Source organism: Rhamphochromis longiceps, linkage group LG23, assembly GCF_057381845.1.
Source record: "Rhamphochromis longiceps isolate RC_006_pf linkage group LG23, R_longiceps_female_GT1.1, whole genome shotgun sequence".
NCBI lineage: Eukaryota > Metazoa > Chordata > Actinopteri > Cichliformes > Cichlidae > Rhamphochromis > Rhamphochromis longiceps.
Genome location: NC_140578.1, coordinates 13,910,035 through 13,931,376, shown reverse-complemented (window position 1 = coordinate 13,931,376; position 21,342 = coordinate 13,910,035). Strand labels below are relative to the sequence as shown.

The window sequence follows — 21,342 nt, the reverse complement described above, 5'->3', positions numbered from 1 at the left end:
ATTGAGCTAATCTGGCAAAGTAACTGTTTGGCCAAAAATAAAAGCTTTCGGTGATCTGAGTATAGAGCAATTGGTGCCACTTCCAGAATAATATTGGGTCTATGCTTTATTTAGGAACATTTCTCATTGAATCAATGTTTAAAAAAAGTATATTTACATTAAAAAAAATATCTCACTTGGTATGCTGATGATATTCGTCAACAGAGAGGCCCTGCTGGCCGAAATGGGTGTAGCAATGCGAGAAGATGGTGGAACAGTTGGTGTGTTCTCTCCAAAGAAGGTAAAAGATGTATTCTACTTCTCCAAAACCACTGTGATATAATCCTTACCGCTTCGATTATTCACTGCTGTGCTTGTTTATTTACCCCCAAAGCCCACTGATAGCCCTAGAAAGCCCGAGCCCGTGTTTATCGACACAGTCGGGCTGTTTTCCCCCAACGAGGTTTGTAGCTCTGAAGTGTTTAAAGTGTCTCCTCTGATGAGTGCTCGAGCCTCGTCGAGGCAGATCAGACGAGAGTTTCACTGTTTCATTAAGTGTTATCCTAAATCTACTTCATTGCTCACTTCAAACACTCCCTCACTGCACCGAAGGCAGCCATGGGTGTAAACATGGGGGAAAAGATAATAGCAGTGCCCTAATTTCAGTGATTTATGGCTGCTTGCCTGCAGCCCCAAAACATCTGACTTCATTAAACACTCCATGCTGGGACGCTGTGGGGAGTGACTGCATGGTTTTAACTATTGCTGATTGTTTGATGTTTCTTACTGGGAGAGCTTGTATTTCAGACCACCTGTTGTGCACAGCTGACATATGTTATAATGTAAATAACATATGGATGTTGAATGACTCATGCATATTGCTTACCGAAAGTTAACAGTGAAATATTCCCCGTTCTGTGTCAGACGCCTCATTTGGTGAACCTCAACGAGGACCCTCTGATGTCTGAGTGCCTGCTGTACTATATCAAAGACGGGATCACCAGGTTAGAGGCTGACATTTTACAGCGTAATAAGAGGAAGGTGGTTCTCACCCTGAGAGGACAAAACCACTGCAGGGGAGACCAGGAGAAAATGCGATGTAAACAAATGTGATTTATGTAGAAAGTAAAGTCTGCTGAAGCTGTCATGATGACCTTTATTTAATTAAAACCCCACTTGGATCCTTTTTATTATTAGATGCCTCCCATATTATTGCGAATGACTCATAAAAAGTGTGGGGTCAGCTTATGATGAGGGCACACCAGAAAAAGTTTAAGAACTGCTGTATTAGAACGATACTGATTAAAAAAAGGACATTGTTTTTATGCTAATCTAACTTCAAGAGACAACAGGCCTGCATTGTAAACATGTTCTCATCACATGGCGTCATATAATGTTGTGTCAGATGCCTGTGCCTCACTGGCACTAAATGTTCTCCGCCAGCGGCCCAAATGTGGCTACATAGGCCACCGAGAGATAGTGATCCCCATTTAGAGACCCACATTTTCCACAGAAGGTTGGTCACAGGTTTATCAGCCAGGAGATTGTGGTTTGTCGCCCATTTTGACCCTTGTATTGTATTTAGTACTTGTTTTTTTTCACTACATACACTGATTTATATCATAAATGAATATATTCATATACATAAACTGTATATGAAAGATGGACATGCCATAAAGCTGTAATGGTTTTAATAGGCAGTAAGTGGATGAGAATTCCTGTAGTTGTTAAAAAGAAAAGGCGTATTTCTTGGTCCCTGTCCTCAGTGAACACCTTCCTGATGAGATTATGGGCTTAGATGCTAGCTTCAATTAGCCACTATGTGATTGTACTCTGTCACACTGATGTGATTTCAAAAGGAGAAGTAGCAGAAGTGTCGCTCTTCAGAAATCACCGCCTGGTTACTAAAAGAAATTCACTCAGCTTGATGTGAGCAGCTTCCTGCCAGAATTCTTTTTTTCTATGGATTCATCAGCCAAAGTAAAGGTATGGCTGGCTAATGATGTAGCCCAGCTAAGGAGGAGGCCATCAGTGATTACTTCCTGTGACACTGTCACCACCATGAGCCTCTTGTCACGGTGGATGGACGCTTTCTTCTGCACAGTGATACGATCTGATGGTGTAGCTTTGAACTGTTCACAGTAACGTTTGTGAATTTTTAAAGTAACCAGGTCATGATTTCCGAAAACAAACATTGTTACTGTGTTTTGGGATTGGGGTTTGGTTTCAGGTGCTTTCAGCACATCTGTATAGCCCAACAATTTAGATGAATAAAAAGCACGACATGCAGGAGGAAAAAGACTACATTTGATTTTGAGGTGAACTGTCCCTTTAAATGAAAAAGGACTAAATGTTACATAGATGAAGTGTGTTATTAACTTGCTTTTATATATATTCATACTAACTTTTATGTATTTTAGGGTCGGTCGTTTAGATGCCAGCAGTCGCCAGGATATAGTCCTCAGTGGTCACTTCATAAAGGACGAGCACTGCACCTTCACTAGTTCTACTGGCCCAATGGGAGAAAGTGAGACTTGTATCTGTGCACATCAAAGTTAAATATTGCTGTAATGTTGTCAGCAAAGCCTCATATGGAATTTTCTTTTCCTGAGCAGCAGTAATCCTTGAGCCTTGTGAAGGAGCTGAGACATACGTTAATGGAAAGAGGGTGACAGAACCCACTGTTCTGAAATCAGGTAGGTGCAACCTGTGCCATAACTAGCACAAACATTATATGCATAGATGTTGTACTTGTACTCTCTGATCTGATGTGATGCCCTTGCAGGAAATCGCATCATCCTGGGGAAGAGCCACGTCTTCCGTTTTAACCACCCTGTACAGGCCCGGGCTGACAGGGATAAGAACCCATGTGCCGAAACCCCTGTTGAGCCTGTGGACTGGGCCTTCGCTCAGAGGGAGCTGTTGGAGAAACAGGGCATTGACATGAAGCAAGAAATGGAACAGAGGTACGCCTTCAGGAATAAAGATACAGTAAAAGTCCATTTCTGGAACTTAAGGTAACAGTTAGTATAAAAAAAGGACCAGGTTTGCACCAATTCTTCTAGATTTTGCTATACCTATTGCAAGGTGCAATAAGGAAACAGTTTGTCCCAATGCACAGATAAACTGAATAAAATGTGTATTTTTATTCTTAGAGTAGATTTGAATGATTGATTGTCGTTCCTATCTTTCCTGTTTTACGTCAGAAATCAATCCCTGTCTATAAATAGTTCTGTCGTCTCCTCAGCCTGCTCATTTTTGTTTGCTCTGTTTGTTCCTGCCACATTTTTGTGCTTTGGATTACGTTGTTTCCACATGTTTTGGATCTTCTTTTTTTCTTTTGGACTTTGTTCTAATTTGGGCTCAGCAGTTAAGCTTGTGTCTTAATTTAACAGTCTTCGAGGGTACCACTCCAGAGACCCGCAGCTATTTCTAAAACTGCATTCAGTTACTTTTTAATATTTTCTGAGTCTGAGACTTCTGAGCAATTTATGAGCCAGTCTTCATGTATTAGAGAAAAAGCATCAGATAAAGCAGTGAGGTTAAAAACAGTGTAACCATGGACTCTTACATGGTGTGCATAATCTATATAGCTTTATCCCCACTGTTGCTACTGGCTGCTTTGTAACCCACCTCCAATCCAGTTCCTCATTTTCATGCTCAAATCAAAGTCATATATATCTACTGTCATTAAAGTCTGATCTTTTCTGTGCTGGGGTCCTGCATTCAGGAAAGGTGGAGAAGTCAGGACATAACTTCCATATCTCCAAATGTAGATGACTACAGATGGAGTGAGAATTTGCTTTTGTGGTCCTGTGACCGAAGTTGCCACTTTACCCAAGCCTGAGGCTTCTTTCTCAGTATCAATGGCTTAAAAACACACAGTGAGGTAGGGCATCACCCACCTACATCAAGTCTTTTTTGTTCACTTTGTTTTTTTGTCCTCAGGCTGCAGGAGCTGGAAGATCAGTATCGCAAAGAAAGAGAGGAGGCCAGCAACCTTCTAGAGCAGCAAAGACTGGTATGGTAATGAGAGTTCAGCTTTGACTGCTATCAGCAGTAATCATTAAAGTAAAACCAACAAAAAAATCTATCTGAACTGTCTTACACACAGATGTAGCTGCAGTTTGTATATTTCAGTATTGGTATCTACTGTTTATATTATATAAACTGTATTATCAGTGAGCAGATTTACAGAAAATACCAAATAAAAAAATTATGATGGTGTTTTCAGATCAAATGTGAAGCAAAGTTCACCTTACTGGAATTTCTAGGCAATTTTGCAACTCACAAATATTACTCAGCAGGAGAAAGAACCGATACCTGGGATTACATAACAGACACATTTGCACAGTATGCACAGTTGTACGCCGCGACACATTTTTCCGCGCTTTAAGTCTAAATGCAGTTTTTTGGGGCCTTTCATTTCACCAGTTATTAATGATTAATTCAACGTGAATGGCTTGTTCATGTATTTAAAACTTTAATTATAAATTATTAGGATTATGAAAGCAAGCTGGAGGCTCTTCAGAAGCAAGTGGACCGTTATAACCCAGAAGGCCCTGAAGAAGAGGAGGAACCGGAAGAAGAAGGTAAAAACAATTAATACAAAGACACATTTATAAATCTATATTAGGGATAATCATACCTTCATCGAGTCCTCTTTCTGGCCTACAGTGCAGTGGACGGAGAGGGAAAGAGAGCTGGCTGTGTGGAGTTTCCGTAAATGGCGATGCTACCAGTTCACCTCGCTGCGTGATCTCTTATGGGGAAATGCCATCTTCCTGAAGGAGGCTAATGCGATCAGTGTCGAACTTAAGAAGAAGGTTAGAAATGTCATTTAGACTGATGAATATATCCACAGGTCTACGCTGTGAAATGGCTCTTTGAGCATACTCGTTCTTCCCCTGCAGGTGCAGTTCCAGTTTGTGTTGCTGACAGACACTCTTTACTCCCCCCTGCCTCCTGACCTGTTGCCCCCAGAGGCAACTAAAGACAGAGAGAAGCGACAATTCCCACGTACTATCGTGGCAGTGGAGGTGCAAGATCAGAAGAATGGAGCAACTCACTATTGGACATTAGAAAAACTAAGGTGGCTGAACATGCACGCAAGTCTTTGATGAACAAAATCTTAAACTTATCTTGGTAATCAAAAATTCATTAAGTGTCGCACTGAAACTCTTGTTTTAGTGCTCTTCAGTTTGTAAGTCAGTTTCTTTTATTGCAAACATTCGCTTCAATAATTGCACTTCCAAATTAAAAATATCTACCAACCTAATATCGAACAGCAATAAAAAAAGAGCCATGCTTCAGTGTCTTCCTCAGTGCTATTTTATTTCTTCCAAGCTGTTTACTTTTACTCATTAACACCCTGCTCTGTTTCTTTTTTATGTCTTCATTGTTGGTGCTTTCTGCAGGCAGAGGCTAGATCTGATGAGAGAAATGTATGATCGTGCTGCTGATGTGCCCAACAGTACTGTGGAGGACTGTGAAAATGTGATGACGGGAGGTGACCCCTTTTACGATCGCTTCCCCTGGTTCCGCCTGGTTGGCAGGTAAATACTGAGTCCAACACATCGGGACAGGAATAAGAAATACAGAGGCCAAAAAGACCAGTATTAGCCATAGCTATCAGAAATTTAGGATATAGGGAGGCTGCTGTCCACTTTTCCACTTGCAGGACGTCGTTCCTGAGAGTTAAAGTTCCAGGCACTTGGGTTGGAAATGCGGCTTTACTGTGTGTGGAGTGTACTCCGAAATGATGGGGACACCTGCATTAATTATCTGCAGTTCATTCAGTCTGGTGTCCCTACTTGTCAAACTTTGTATTTCAGCCACTATAAAACCTGCCAGTACAAACTGAAGTAACTGTATCAAATACATTTGATAACAATACATCCCAGCTAATGACAGAGCTTTCTACATCAATGGGAAAATCATCTATGCAAGATTTGAGAAAAACATTTCATCAGCCCTCCTACTCAAAACCTGTTGTTTCTTTCTCTTCCACCTTGGCACATGGCCTCCCAGTGTCTCTCTCTCGCTCTCGCTCTCTCACTTGCACCTGTTATGTAATATTAAGCGTCTCACTCCAGCCTTTAATGTTATTCAGCTCCTGCAAGACATGGAAACATTGGAAACTGTGCCCTTGAGCTGTTCTTTTTCAGGTTTTCAATCTGTCTGTCCATATTATAAAGGTGAAAGCAGGTGTATATTTATCCAGATGCACAACATTTGATGCTTTCAATGCTTTTAATAGTTTACTGCTATTTTATACTATATCCTTTACACTTGCAGTTTAAAAAATTTAAAAAATGTAGCTGCTGTCGAGAACTGATGGGTTGAATTAATGCATAACTATATACAAGCTCACTTTGTACATATGTGGCTGATGTGATAACTCAAAGTGACTGGCCATTTTCAAATGAAATCTGTATGACGTTTAATTTCTGTCATTACCTTTAGATGCAATTAAGCAAGCCCGTGAGCAAATGATCTTATTTCACACACATAAATATTCACTGCCAAAGCTCAGTTGCAGCATATAGAGTACCATTACAGTAATCCAGTGATTGCTGGGAGTAAATCCAACTGTAACAAGTGCCTGTTAACAGGTTGGTCACCAGAATTCATTTTGTGAGCAAATATGGTGTCAAACAGCACTGTCTACAGCAGGAGTGGGGGCACTCCAGGGCTCAGTGGCCGGTGTCCTGCAGGTTATAGATATCACCCTGGGTCAACACACCTGAATCAAATGATTAGTTCATTATCAGCCTCTGGAGAACTTCAAGACATGTTGAGGAGGTAATTTAGCCATTTAAATCAGCTGTGCTGGATAAAGGACACATCTAAAACCTTGACACTGGCCCTTGAGGACTGGAGTTGGACTCCCTCGGTCTATAGAACTGAAGCTGTCATTTAAGGAGGTTCTTTGCATGTGATCCCTTAAAAAGTGATCAATCATGGGACAGAGCTCCTTTGATGATTGGCTCACTTGGCATGATTAACTTTGGTTCCTTCCCCTGCTCACTTTTTTTTAACAGTTTAGATTACAGTTACCTGCAAGAGCGCGCATTCCTTGAATTGCCTTCTTTACATTTTATTCATCTTAGCCTCTTCTTTTAATACGCATGTGTAAAAATCTGTACTTAAAACAGTAAATTTGAATTCCCCTGACACTCACCAAGCAGAAACTTACATGTGCGGTTAAATCTGCGCATGAGGACTGGGCAAATTACAGTGAATACCTGTGTAGGTGAAATAATACTTGTTTTTGACATCTATATCCCACGATCAGCACAACATTTGTAGCTTTCTGCAGTCTCCCATCTGTCTTCTCTTTCTCTGCTCTTTGCTCAACACTGAAACAAACAATAAAAGCTGTTTCTGACTCAGAGGGAAGAAGGTTTTCTCCTGTGGATCAGTGCGTCCCTTCTCTCTAACTGTACTAACCTAGTTCCCATGTCTCTGGCTGCACCAGAAATCCCATTTTCAACACATGCATGAGCGAGCGCATGAGTGACCCCACCCCATCCCCGACCCTTTCCACCTCTGAAATTACTGAGCTGGCTGACTCGCAGCGGGAGGGTCGCGGGGAGGAGGAGGAGTTGGAGGATTTGGACGACCTGGACGATGATATCTTTTTGGACGACCCGAGCTCCGAGCTCGGGGTAGAGGATGATGATGATGATGATGATGATGATGATGAGAGAGAGCTCTGCCGAGGCTCCAGCGAAGGCCTGGATCCCTTTTACGACCGCTCACCATTATTCAGTGTAGTGGGAAGGTTGGTGAGGTTTCAGGAGCATGCTGATGGAGGAAACTAGCTCTTTCACGCTGAGATGCAAGGTCCCTTTCCCTTGGCAAACATCAGGGTAGATGGAACAGTATTCTTGGAAAAGCAGTGAATAATAGCGTGTATATCTTCACATAGCCCTCCTTGAGTTGTGGGCTGGGTATGCATAAATACACAAAATATAACCATAGTGTGCTTTGTTATTTTATGTGGCAAACATGAGGTGTGATCTTAAAGTGATTCTCTCCATAAAAATTAAAAAGCAAAGCATACCTAAGTTGATTTTTGCCAAACACCCCTGTAAGGTTATCTCTTTGTGCACCTCTGGATAGCTTCCAGCATGACAGCAATGTTTATATGACCAAGACTGTCTTTATTTGGCCCAAAACCACAGTTCAGCTTGTTCTCAGATGCCACTGGATGTTAAAGTAAAACTGTGCATTTCCAGTCAGTGCACTGTATTTTGTGAATTTGACATTTTGAAGCTACATTATTTGCATTTTGGCAGCTGCTATGTTGTTTATTTGGACCCCATAGTGATCATATCGGAGGTTGTAATGCTTGAATTCATCAAAATTGGTACAGAAATTTATTGGATGGTCTTTATCACAGAGGTCAACATTAAAATAGCATTTTAACATGGGAGTCAGTAGGGATTGACTTGCTTTTGGAATCAGGATAAGTGGTTACTAGTGGAACCGCAGGCTTGGCCCTTGGATGCTGGCTCATGTTTTCAGCCCTGCAGCATCTCCTAATCCAGGAGACTGACTTAGTTCTTGGACACTCTTCCACTGAAAAAAGCTCTTTGGTCGTTGGGTTGTAGATAGAGATCCAGCTCTCTTTATTAAGGATAATCCTGAACATGAACGTAGTGACCTAATTTTCATAAAGTCCATGGCAAATCTTCAGGTGAAAGTGGTCATCCATCAGCCATCCAAAGAGTGATTCAAATAGACGCTACACTGCCAGCACTCTAAGGTTACACAAGGAGATGACCTTGAAGGGGAAATTAGTCAAACTGAAGTCTTCTCCAAATTACTGTCCACCTCAGAGATCTGCTGGTTCAGTGTTAACACTGGCATGAAGCATTTCAGTTGGAAAGCTGCAACCGAAATTTGGAAAACAACTTTTCCTACATTTTTTTTAATTGTGGTATTTCCTTTTACTGATTTCCTTAAACACTTGCTTACACTTGCTCAAAGTCAAACCAGACCCTTTAGTGTCTTGCCTTAGCTGTCACAGTATCTCTAAATCTTGAGCTGAAAATGTTGAGTACCACACCATGCGGACACTGGAGTAGACATTTCTGGACTTTAAGGTCCATCTTTTCCTTTTTATCTTTAATCTCTCTTTCAACTAAATGCTTATTTTTCTTTGCTTTTGGAGTGGGGGTATACAGTGGCTCGATGCGTCTCACTCTTACTTAAGTTCTTCTTAAATTCAGTCCAGAGTGGGTCCATGTACGCTTCTTGTTTCTATGCAGTGCTGACGCTGAACGGCTGTTTGAGGTGTATGTCAAATCATAGTGGCTTATAAAAAAGAAAAAGGACTTTTGACTCCCCAAAGCACTGATGCAGCTCAAGAAGTAGATAGAGGTCTGATGTGCATAGTAAGAGGAACAAACAGCGAAATGTTCTCACCGTGCTGTGAAACCTGAATACAGTTGAAAGAATCTGAAAATTTTTGAGCTAAGTGGTGTTCGAACAAAGACTCAAAATCTCAAGATGAAAGAGCTGGTTTCTGCAGCAGCTGTCTCTTTTAGGCATGCCAGAGCACAAGTCTTTTCATTTTGACCTTTTTTTTTTTTTTGTCGGTTTTTACGTGAATACGTCTGATGATGAACTCGTACCCCTATTTTGTACAAATTACCACTCCGGCCCAGGAGGTGCACTTTGATTTCTGATGTCATTCGTTGGTTTTTGATGTAGCATACAGTCTATGAAGCTGTTGGCAGTTTTGATTCAAGCTGAGCCATGTTCCGTATGATGATTTCTGTTCCATTTGCTTTTGATTCCTTTTGAGTCAAAAAGTTGAAAGCATTTTTGTTTACCTTTTTTGTCCTGAGCATGCCTTATTTGCACCTCACCAATCTTGTCATAAGCCTGTCCTTTTTTACGCTGTCCACCCTTAAATGTCTATCCCTATTGGCTTGTGAAAAATGTGGATCAGTTATTCTATTATTTTTAAGAAAAGCATTTCTAATGCAGCTGTTCCCAAATTTCTATTCTCAAAGAAACATAGTCTGTAGCAAAGTGCTTTAAGTTCTCAGTTTGGCTTTATACATTATATAGAGTCATTGTCATGATAGCATGTGATCATAAAGCAATGCATTAAAATGAATTCATTGCTTACGACGAAAACATCTGCTATCCAGCAAAGTCTTGAGCTGGGTTCTAATTTTTAAAGTTAATAAAAAGAATTGAAAGTTTAGCCTTACATACATGCTCCTTAGCCTCACTATCCTTCATCAGTACAACTCAAAAGTTTAGGGTTATTGCATGTGACCCATTATTGACCTGATTATATAGTCATTATTGGATGATAAGGATAAGCCCACTCCAAAGCAATAGTAAAGGGCAGCCATGGCCGTCGCAAGAGCAGTCCCAGCTTCTGTTTGGTTGCTTTGCAGTTCTGTGTTCTGTTGTCCAGTCCAGTGATTTTTATCAAATGTGGCACGTCTCCTTGGTCTGGTTCTTGTTAATGCTTTTTTTTCCCCTTTTATTCTCTCTTTGGCTTCCCATGCAGGGCTTTTGTTTATCTGAGTAATCTGCTGTACCCGGTTCCGCTCGTCCATCGCGTGGCCATTGTCAGTGAGAAGGGAGAGGTAAAGGGCTTCCTTAGGGTGGCAGTACAGGCCATATCAGGTAAGGCTCAAATCCTCAGACTCACGATCGTTGAAGCGATTGACGGGACAAGCTGTGTGTGATTTCTGGAGGGAGTGAGGTGAAGGTTCTTTGTGTTTCCCTCCAGCTGATGAGGAGGCTCCCGACTACGGCTCCGGAGTGAGGCAGTCGGGCACTGCCAAAATCTCCTTTGAGGATCAGCAGTATGAAAAGGTAGTGAAAAACACACTATAGTTATTACAGTTAGTTTTCACAGTGTAGGATTTACTTCTGTATACAGTTGCCGTCACAATTTTTGTGATTTTAGGTGTTTACAAAAAGAGTTGAATTACACGCTGTTCTAAGGCTTCTTAACATTTGTAACATTTTTGTAGAACTCGATGTACCCTCTCAATAGATTTAGGGTTTTCTGGCCATACAAACATGCTGGTCAGTGGCTTTGACCAATCACTTATCTCGAATGTAAAGAAAGGATCCTGCCATCATACATCGCTGTGTCACCAGTGTAGACGTTTACTTCACTCAGATGGCACCAAACTGTTACTTTTGCTAATATTCCTGCCTTCTCTCCAACTGATAGATGTATTTTGTATTTTTTTTTTCAATTTTAGAAGAACTTCTTTTACCATTTAAGTTTCCTTTGATGCATTTTCTGTATTTATAGAAACAGCCTCCAAGTACAAGGGCCAAACTCTGAATCATCTCCAGACCTTTTATCCACTTATTTTATGAAGAAATTACCAAGAAATAACCCATACCCGTCATTAAAATTGCCTTTGAGAGAATTCCAACTACATCTGAAATATGTGACTATATTTAGAAATGTGTTATTTCTCTACAATGAATGCAATAGTGGCGCTCAAATGAAGAGGGAAATGCAAAATAAAGCCCTCGTTATCATATACAATAAGTGAAAAATGTTTTGGTAGACAATTAAATGAGTAAATGATGTAACTGTTTAAAAATCTGAGGACTGTTCACCACTCTGCTGTGCTCCTGTAGTTCCAGTCAGAGTCCTGCTCTGTAGGACTGTCCCACACTGGGATTTCTCAGGAGGAGCTTCGGATCGTGGAGGGAGAAGGGCAGAACGCAGAAATGGGGCCGTCAGCTGATGAAGTCAACAACAACACATGTGCGGGTAATCGTATTTTACGAGTGAATGGACACATGTTCTGCGTGTTTGCTTGTGTCTGTATGTGTGTGTATGTGTGTGTGTGGTCTCCTTTTTGGCTCAGCAGACTGAAAATTCACAGGAAAGACTTTAAAAGAAATTATGTTAGATAGGCTTGGATTTAGAGGGCAGACAATGGCAAACGGTGGCTCATGTGGAAGACGTATAAATTAGCCCAAATGCTTGTCTCCAATTTCTTGGTAACTCCAGTCCATTCCTGGTCTGTTCCAGTAGAATTTATTGACAGTCAGCTCAGCATCTACCTGGAATGCAACCTACCCAACAAAAACATTAAAAAGAAGTGTCTAAACATCACTGAGATCTGTTAATGAGTAAAAATGTGAAAAACTTGTCTTTTGAAGTCTTTGAAAACACATTTCTTTACTCCTAAAGAAAATTTACTACTAAATGTGGTTGAAATCTAAAAGTGGTTGAAGTCCTCACCGACCTCCCCTCAGACAACCAGGAGATTTGAACCCAGATGCTTCTTGCTCTTTTTTTATTAACACTAATGAGATCATCTAATGGTCAGAATGATGCTGTAAAGTATTCTGCGCCAGACATTTTACAAATAAAAAAGATGCAAAAAACAATCAAAAAAGCAAAAACACCCACTAAATCTAATAAAAACACACAAAGGAGTAAAAGGAGAGGCCTTTTTAAACAGCAGGGATTTATATAACATCCATACAGTGTTATACAATCTTGCAGTGTCTTTCACCTCACGTACATGTATGCAGTATTTACCAAAGTCAAAGTGTAGAATGAACAGTGTCTGAATTTCTTGATCAATAAAATAGATCACTCTAAGTAGATTGATGATTTATTCATTGCCTTTAGATCAAAAAACTAGAATATCAACACTGAAAAGTCAAGACCCTTGCTACTGGGAAACCTTTAGGTTGTCCAATATCCTCGAATAACAAAGCTTAATCTTTAAAAATTAAACATGAAGGTCACGCCCACCAACCAGATTTAGGTTAGGAAAGAACTTTCATGGATGTCTAGTCTAGTTTCCAACCTGCGTTTATTTTTCTTTTTTCCTTTTTCTTTTTTGTGGTTCCTTGCAGCTGGATCAGATGAGGTGGAGAATCCACTGAAGCCTGGTCTGGATGGAGCACTCGATACAACTCTGGAACATCTCAGGATCGGTAATATTTTTACCTTCAGAGTGACTGTCCTGCAGGCCTCCAGCATCTCTGCGGAATATGCCGACATCTTCTGCCAGTTCAAGTAAATTGCTCTTCACAATATTTCCGCTGGAGATTTGTGATCGTTGGTGTTCTTTTTACTGTTTTACATGCAAACTTTGCATTGATTACTTTGTCTTTAGCTTCATCCACCGCCATGATGAGGCCTTCTCCACTGAACCCCTAAAAAACACAGGCCGCGGCCCTCCTCTCGGCTTCTACCATGTGCAGAACGTAAGAAGAGTCGGCTTGTGTCCTGCACAGCTTTATGCATTGTTCTGTATTTAAGAGTTTAGGCACTAAAATGGACTGTTTTTTGTTTTTGTAGATTGCTGTTGAGGTTACTAGATCATTCGTGGAATACATCAAGACTCAGCCAATTGTGTTTGAAGTCTTTGGCCACTACCAGAAGCAGCCTTTTCTTCCTCTTTGTAAAGATGTCATGAGGTACTGTGTTTGCTTATAGCATTTACTGCATTTATACACATACTATGATGAATATGCTTGCAATTCTTTATATTCATACGTAACTGTGTGTTGTGACACCCAGTCCACTACGCCCCTGCAGGAGACAGTTTCCACGAGTGATGCCTCTCTCCAAACCAGGTAAATAAGATGCTCTGCTCGTGTCTTATCATTTATTTTTGTTGTATTGCTGTGGTAGTCGTCTGCTTGCAAGTCGTATCATCTCAGCTTCATGTTGTTGGGTGCGAGCAGTGGATCCTGACGCCTCGTCGGACCGGGAGAAATCGCTGGAGCTCATCCGATACTTGGTCCCAGATGTGTTCAATGGGTCACTGGTGGACTCGCTGTCAGGCCACGCTCTGTCTGCCGCTGGCTTAGCTGCTTCCTTCCTGCTGGAAGGAAACGAGCAAGCTCAGCTGCCAGCTCCACCCATCTCTATCTGTTCAGTTATTAAAGCTCAGAAGCCGGGTTGGTCACTGATCGGTCAGATCCAAGAGAATCCTGCAAGTGGAAACCCTTTTTTATATCGAGTGTTTTTCTTGGTGTGACTTAAATGAGCCAAGTGCATTTTAAAAGCACTAAAAGTATCTCTTCTAGCTCTAAGGTTTTGTGACTGAGTCGCCTCATAGATGAAGCACTAACACAAATATTCAGTGTCAGTTACTAGTTGCTACTTGCTGTGTAGTAAAACTCAAGTTAATCGATATAAAAGGGGAGTTTTCATGTGTCAGGATTCTGCAGTTGGATTGGCTCTCTTGTACTGTGTGTTCACTGTTATGTGGTGCGTTCTCCTTGCAGTTCCCTCTTTGAGCTCCTCTTGATTGGATCACAGTGCCTTTCTTCTATATTAGTCTGCCACGAATGAAACTCTCTCCGATGGGAATGTTAACTATAATGTACATTGTGGTGCATATGCATGTATAACACACCTGAGATTTATCAATCCCTGGGAGTAAATTCACATGTTATAATAGGAAAGCAATCAATCCAAGGAGGTAGAAAACAAACAGATGAAGAATTAAATGCAGCAAAAAGGCAACCATTTTACAGGCTACAAATTTGTCTCACCTACTTTTAACCTGTAACAGTACAGATATTTAAAGCAGTATATGTCTATCTGTAGTGTCACATCAGTTTTGAGCTGGCTACATTTTTAAAAACATTTTAATGAACAGCTAAAAACTAAAACCTGAACAATATTGGTGTTAGTTATCCACCAGATTGTTATTTCAGTTATTCCATTGGCTAAGAATTATATTGCATCTCTAAAAGTGACACTTGAAGCACCTTTAATATATATAAATACATAGTAACTCCCACAATGCATCACATTATACTGTATTTATTCTTATAAAATTGATTTCTGCTTCAGCTTGGGACAAATTTAAGGGATGCATGGATTTTTTTTCTTTACCTCTGAACTGCTTTTGGGCACCAGTGGAAATTAAAGGATTTCTTTAACTCTTAGTCAGTCTTATTAACATTATAGACTTACTGTACAAAAATGTTACTATTATCCATCAGGCGACCAAGCTTTTATAGAGATTAAGATGTCTGGCATTGTAAATATCCCCACTTGGTCACCTGAACGTTAAAGTGCTTTATAAAGACATACATATGCATTCTCTCACCTAAAGGATGGTTCAGACTTTTATTTCTTTACACAGAGCGATCGAAAATGTGCTAAATGAAAAAAAAGCTTCTTGTACAGTACTGAGTGGGTGCTCCTTCCCTGAATCACTGATTTCCTTTCTTCTCCCGTTTCTCTTTCCTTTGTAGGGTAGGTAGCTGTTCTCCCCGCTGTTAGCTGCTAGCCTGCACTAGGTTTACCCCTATTGTGCCTTCTTGTATAATCCTCTTTCTAATCTTTTTCAACGCAGTACCTGCCACCAAACTGACGGCCATGACCCGTCCACAGGCAGGACCCTGTCACTGTAAATATGACCTCATGGTTTTCTTCGAGATCTGCGAGCTGGAGGCGAACGGGGAGTGAGTATCCCGAGTCAGCAGAAAATTGGGAGAATTTGATGGGCCACAGAAATCTCTGAGACTCTCTTTTTTCTGTCATTCAGCTACATCCCTGCAGTAGTGGACCACAGAGGAGGAATGCCCTGCCATGGCACATTTCTTCTGCACCAGGTATCTTAGTCAGGCTGGGAGCAAATATGTTGCAGTCAAATCAACTGTCATCAAAGGATCTTTTATGCCTGAAGATATTCGCATTTGCCCTCTCATAGCTCTGCTCTGAGAGGGCAAATGCAATTCTACCCAGAATGACGCACATCAAAATCGTCTCCAATTTGGTCTTAGTAATTGTAGACAGCCTGTTCAGTGGATGTGTCACGCTCTGCAACCTTTGAAAAATGTCTTAAAAGCATATTCTGTGTGCTCACTCTATCTTTGTTCCTTCTTCAGGGCCTCCAGAGGAGAATCACCGTTACTATTGTACATGAATCTGGAAATGACATAGAATGGAAGGAAGTCCGTGAGCTTGTTGTGGGTAAGACTGATGTTCAGCTTCTCTAAAGCTGAATACATTTTACCAATAGTCTGTATGAGCTGTTCTCACTGAGGCATTTCTGCTTTCCCAGGACGTCTGCGCAACACGCCCGAATCTGATGAGACCATCATTGATCCTAATATTCTATCTCTCAACATTTTATCTGTTGGATATGTCAGGCCCCTGCACGATGACAGGTATGTACTATGCTTAATGTTTGAAGCAAATATTTTTCATTTAAATAGCAAACTACTGTGTTCCCATAGCTTTTTGAATTATATGGCAGCTCAGCTGAATTTGGAAACCACTTTACGGTTCTGATGTTTGTGAGTCTTATCTGAGAGTGCGCGTTACTGCTGCGGCAGCTCCTGCACTGGAACACGACACACGGCAAATGCATGGCACATATGGGGTGACCAGGTGTCCTCAAACTTCATTTTATTAACCCGTTCTCCCACATTTTGATTAGCTCATGTTTACCAGAGTCAACAGATGCTTGCAGGAAATATGTGGCTTGAAAATAAGTGCGCTGATTTATGAAGTTACCATAAAACCTAAAATGATTTGGAAACAGAATAGCAACTGAAACAGAAGCTAACAGTTTTAATGCTTTCTGGAAAAGACAAATGAAATAAACAAGTATGTAAAGACCATTAAAACAAGCCTTTGCTTCCATTTGTGCTCGTAAAAAGTAAACCATATTTGTTCTTCAATTACAAGTGAGATTTATGAAATAATTTATAGCCCACAAAATCTTTAATGACATCTAATCTGCTGGGATCTGGTCACCCTAAGCATATAAGTTGTAAAAAGCATGGCAGCAGAGTCACAGCTTGAATGTTATGTAAGGAAACTCTGCAAATTCCCTTTGTGTTCTTATCGTTATCACTGTAACTGCATGACTATGCTGTAGATCCCTCTTTCTGACAACAGCAGGTCAGATCCAGAGTCACTTTCTTTGAGTTATTTAAGAATCTCTTTAAAGCTACACTTACCACACCAGTAGCTCTGAAGTCACTCGTCCATGCTGGCTGCGCGACCCTCCTTGGTGTTAATATATGCTGCTGTTGGTTGTCTCATTGCACCTACATGTTGCATCTCACTGTGTTCATCACCTCTCATTTAAATCCTCTCATCACTGACCCCAGTGTAGGTTTAAAAAGTGTTTTTTATTAACCGTGCACCTTAATTTTACTCTGTGTAAACAGATCAGTATAAAATAGAAATGCATGCCCTTCTAACTTTTCCACTGCCATGCATTTCTTTACTTAAATATAAAATCACTAACACACCTTTAACTATTTTGTTGTTGTTTTCTACTCAGTGCAGAGTCATTCATTTGACATGCAGCATTTCATCATTTTATTAAATCACCTGATTGACCTTCACTTTTCTAATGACCCTGGAAATGATGTTTCTGGGTGTGATGTACAACTGGAGCCTAGTTTATAAAGAAAAACAGAAGAACAGAGAAGGTGTATTGTTCCCTTAATGAGTAATAGCATAACTAACACAAAGTTCACAGGAAAGAGGTTAGAATGAGCTGTGGTGAATGTATAACAGAAAAATATGTTCTGACTTTTATACATGCAACTTTTTGTACAGACACTCATTTTATGCATCATTTCCTTGCCTCCTTTTCTTGCATTTTATCACAGATGCAAACCAAGGAGGTAAGAGAGGAGTTGAGCCAACATTTAACAGAATGAGAGGCTGCAGAGACATCATTTTAAAGTGATTTTAATTCAAAGTGTAGTGCAGAAGCAGTATCTGGCCATTGCTTTGTTACAGCCTGCCACTGGTATTATTTGATAGCGGTACACATTGTGAGAAGAGTGTAGAGATATCATGCATTTTTTTTGATAATCCTCTCCACACTAATGGAGACAGGCAGAAAGAAAAAATGAATACAAAAGAGTAATTACTTCTCCTGTTATGGTTTTTACATACCTTTCAAGCTCAAAAGACTTCCATAAATTACATAAATGTATGTGCTTCCTCCTCCTTCCTCTCCTCTGTGTGTTTTATAAATTGAGACATCCTTCAGGATTGATTTAATGTGGAGTGTCTGGCAAAGGATGGAGGAGAGAGGAGTCGAGGAAGTGCAAAACAGAGAAATGTAAAAAGCCCAGTTTGCACAGCTTAATGTTAGCATCCCACCAGTAGAGGGCAGTAGGTTTCTTTTTTACAGCTGATGAGAATTTAGGATTAAACAGCAATTGATTTGTAGATGGACCATTCGGTTAATAAATCAAGTAATTGCTGCCATAAAAGATGTTATTAACTCTTTTTTTGCTTCTTTATTAATATCTAAAATTACTTAACTCTCGTCCTTGTATAAATCTTATGGTAGTAACTCTTATGTAGTAGTAGACCTCCGTGAGTATATTTACAATATAAGAAATATGAATGATGATATTGTAATTATTCACATAAAAAGTCCTGAAAATTATAGCGCATCCTGACCCTGCTTTTTTTTTCTCATTGCTTAATCTCTCTTGCTTCCCGTATCGCCAAGAAATCTAACAACATCAGCAGCAGCATCGTCCAGATTTGGGTTTACTGCGTTTTAATGTAAAGCAACCGAGAGCTCCATACTGTACTAACCTCTAACCTCTGCTGGATCAGCCTTTCTTTAACCCTAATTGTTTGTCGTGTTATGGGCTCAGTAGCCAAAACTTAAGCTTAATGGCTAAGCGCCAGATCAAGCTGCAGTCCAGTGTGGTCAGAAACTAACATCACAGTATATGATGCTAACATTTTTCTCCCTCCAGTCCACTAACGGAATGTTGTTTTTTGCTTTTGCAGACAGTTTCTTGATTCGGACATGCCTAGGTATATTATTTGCCTCTGTTTTCATGCTCTTAAGTTACACGAACGCCTCATCTTTCTAACGTCCTCCATACCCTGTCATCTCTTTTGTGATTTTGTTACCTTCTCTCTGACTCTGTCATTGTTGTCAGCATTTCAATTGTGCCTCTTTGCTTCTCTGGCTGTGTTGGATGTGTGTTTGAGCTTCTGTCAGGCCGATGACGGACGGGATCTGCATGGCTCTGCTTTGTTTCGCGTGGACTGTCCTTGGCCGTGTCTCTGCTGGAGGTGTCGTGGGGCCAGTATCAAACTCTCGGTTTCCACTTCAGCTGATGAGGCAGATTTTAGAACACGAATGTTTACTCTGTCTTTAGCCTGTTTGTTTACAAATGCTCCTTTATTTGCAGATTACATTGAGAAGGCAGTAAAGTAAAACTGTGAAGAAGGTGCATTTGTACTGGTTACCAGTAGAGGGTGGTAGGAATCCATCACAGAAACATAGCCTAATTCTACAAAGGCAAACTGATATTTAAAAGAGGCTAAAAATAGGTTATTTTCTGCTTTTGTCTCTCAACACTGTTTCTTATGTTCATTTTTTTGGCCTTTACAGTGAAGGAATATTTTGAATCCATGGATATGATTTTGTTAGTCACCTCTAATCCCAAGAGTCAGAGTGTTTCCCATCAAAGCTACAGAATATTAACAGGAACACTGTTCGCTCGCTATTTCTCAAGTGCTGCAATATGGATCACATCATTTACAGTACGCGCTCTGGCACGATACTCCAGTGCAGCTATTAAAATGTATTCCAGTGAACCATTACCTCACCAGTAGCACTTTACACAAAATTGCTGCAATGTTGTGAATATTTTTAAATCCTACTCGTACCTCAGCGGAACTCTGCCAAACACCAGAAACAAATGGTTCCTCACATGTTATGCCAGGAGCATGACTTCAGTGCTGGCTCCCACTTTTTTAGGAGGCAGTAAAGTGCAGAGAAGCACATGTTGGAGGGGTGCAGGGAGGAAACTGCTTCGTTGTAGTGTAAGCGAACAGGTTCCTACTACTGGGGGGAAAAGTGTGCATGTGTGAAGGTGTGAATTTGTATGAACTTGCTAATTGCTGGCAACAGAAAAGGCACCTCTCCTTTATTCACGCGAGCTCTACGCATAGATGTTTGCTTTCTTCTTAGTGACACTCTGTTCACTTTCCCACAAGGTCACCTCAGTCCAAGGCCAGTGGGCCCAACATCTGAACCTCATGAAGAGTCCGTACGGCCTCTTTTCATGGCTTACAGAAACATTAGTTTCCTTTTACAGTTCTTGCTTGGATTATCTTTTTTAGATTTAAGGCAGCACCGGGCTACTGGCCAGAATAATAAGTGACTTCAGTGTGTGATTATTTCCCCTCGAGGGACACGAGGAAAAATTGTGTACATTAGTGTATGGAGTAAATCATCGGAGGAATAGAAAGCAGCATTGTTGTGCTTGAAGAATGGTCCCGTGCTGTTATTTGACCTTCTCTAACGTACAGTAAATCAGCCGTCCTCACAGAACCTCCTCGCTCTATCTGATGAGCTTTGATGAGTTATCAGTGTGAAAAAAAGGCAAACAGCATCCCAGCCACACAAGCACAACATACTTCCTGACTCTCACTGTCTATTCTTTTGCTGATTTTCTCTTTCTCACAGCATTTCCCTGGGAGTTGACCATAGGTATTTCACTGCCCTGTCCCTCATGTTTACCTGCTCGTGCCTCATCCCTCCATTGCCTTTCTTTCTGTACCAATATTCATCTCTGCTCTCTTTGCTTTTCTGTGATGTTTTATACAAAGCAAACATAACTCAGTCTGTTTGTTGCATGCAAAATGATCATATAAGAGCTTTTGTTTTATTGAAAACTAGAGAAATATTTACTAAAATGTTTATATATTGCACAAGTGGATCAGTAAATTGATTTGCTTCTGTTTATAAATCATGATATTAGGGCACATTTTTCTGCTTAAATTGTTTATTACTGGAAATTTTTGGGATTTATCCAGTTTTTTATGTTTACATCTGCAGAGTAAACTTTAGCATGGGTTAAGCTCTGGCAGCTAATCTGTTGTTTTAGTAGAGGAACTTGAGTTTCGACTGCTGATTCAGTTTCTTGGCTTCTTGTCTCATCGGACCACCTCAGAACTTTCTTCCGGTTTGAGGCTGCTTGGGATAGCTCAATGCACAACTCCCTGCTCCTAAACCGAGTCACTCCATACGGGGAGAAGATCTATATGACCCTCTCAGCCTACTTGGAGGTACTGTACACTGCCTGCATTCATAAGAAGGAGAAATAGCTCTTACAGGATCAGAGGTGACGTGTGAGTTACTCTAGAGGAACAATGTTGGAAATGTCTCCTGTTTTATGAATTGCAGATGGAGAACTGCACGCAGCCTGCAGTTATTACCAAAGATATCTGCATGGTGTTTTACTCTAGGGACACAAAGCTCTCAGCTTCCCGATCAATCCGTAACCTTTTCGGTACTGGTAGCCTAAGAGCTGCAGATGGGTGAGGCATCTTAATCTTTAAAATCATCATTTAGCTAATTTGTT

General features: G+C 40.6%; 1 protein-coding gene across 8 annotated transcripts in view; it reads left to right on the top strand.

Annotated features, from left to right (window-relative positions):
- The window catches only part of kif1aa (kinesin family member 1Aa), a 54,767-nt gene that overhangs the window by 28,520 nt on the left and 4,905 nt on the right, over positions 1 to 21,342 (top strand). For 2 of the 8 annotated variants that reach the window (XM_085397652.1, XM_085397651.1), the window contains 23 exons: positions 205 to 280; positions 904 to 983; positions 2,400 to 2,506; positions 2,595 to 2,675; positions 2,765 to 2,945; positions 3,928 to 4,000; positions 4,481 to 4,571; positions 4,657 to 4,805; positions 4,893 to 5,071; positions 5,397 to 5,534; positions 10,520 to 10,638; positions 10,745 to 10,830; positions 11,620 to 11,755; positions 12,859 to 13,021; positions 13,122 to 13,212; positions 13,307 to 13,425; positions 13,529 to 13,584; positions 15,324 to 15,432; positions 15,516 to 15,582; positions 15,859 to 15,943; positions 16,035 to 16,140; positions 20,932 to 21,046; positions 21,165 to 21,298. In XM_085397652.1, coding sequence (XP_085253778.1) covers positions 205 to 280; positions 904 to 983; positions 2,400 to 2,506; positions 2,595 to 2,675; positions 2,765 to 2,945; positions 3,928 to 4,000; positions 4,481 to 4,571; positions 4,657 to 4,805; positions 4,893 to 5,071; positions 5,397 to 5,534; positions 10,520 to 10,638; positions 10,745 to 10,830; positions 11,620 to 11,755; positions 12,859 to 13,021; positions 13,122 to 13,212; positions 13,307 to 13,425; positions 13,529 to 13,584; positions 15,324 to 15,432; positions 15,516 to 15,582; positions 15,859 to 15,943; positions 16,035 to 16,140; positions 20,932 to 21,046; positions 21,165 to 21,298 — 2,541 coding nt within the window. Of the gene's footprint in view, positions 1 to 204; positions 281 to 903; positions 984 to 2,399; positions 2,507 to 2,594; positions 2,676 to 2,764; positions 2,946 to 3,927; positions 4,001 to 4,480; positions 4,572 to 4,656; positions 4,806 to 4,892; positions 5,072 to 5,396; positions 5,535 to 7,459; positions 7,766 to 10,519; positions 10,639 to 10,744; positions 10,831 to 11,619; positions 11,756 to 12,858; positions 13,022 to 13,121; positions 13,213 to 13,306; positions 13,426 to 13,528; positions 13,585 to 13,695; positions 13,912 to 15,323; positions 15,433 to 15,515; positions 15,583 to 15,858; positions 15,944 to 16,034; positions 16,141 to 18,751; positions 18,779 to 20,931; positions 21,047 to 21,164; positions 21,299 to 21,342 lie in introns of all 8 variants that reach the window. The other 6 variants (XM_085397645.1, XM_085397644.1, XM_085397647.1 and 3 more) reach the window with 6 other exon arrangements.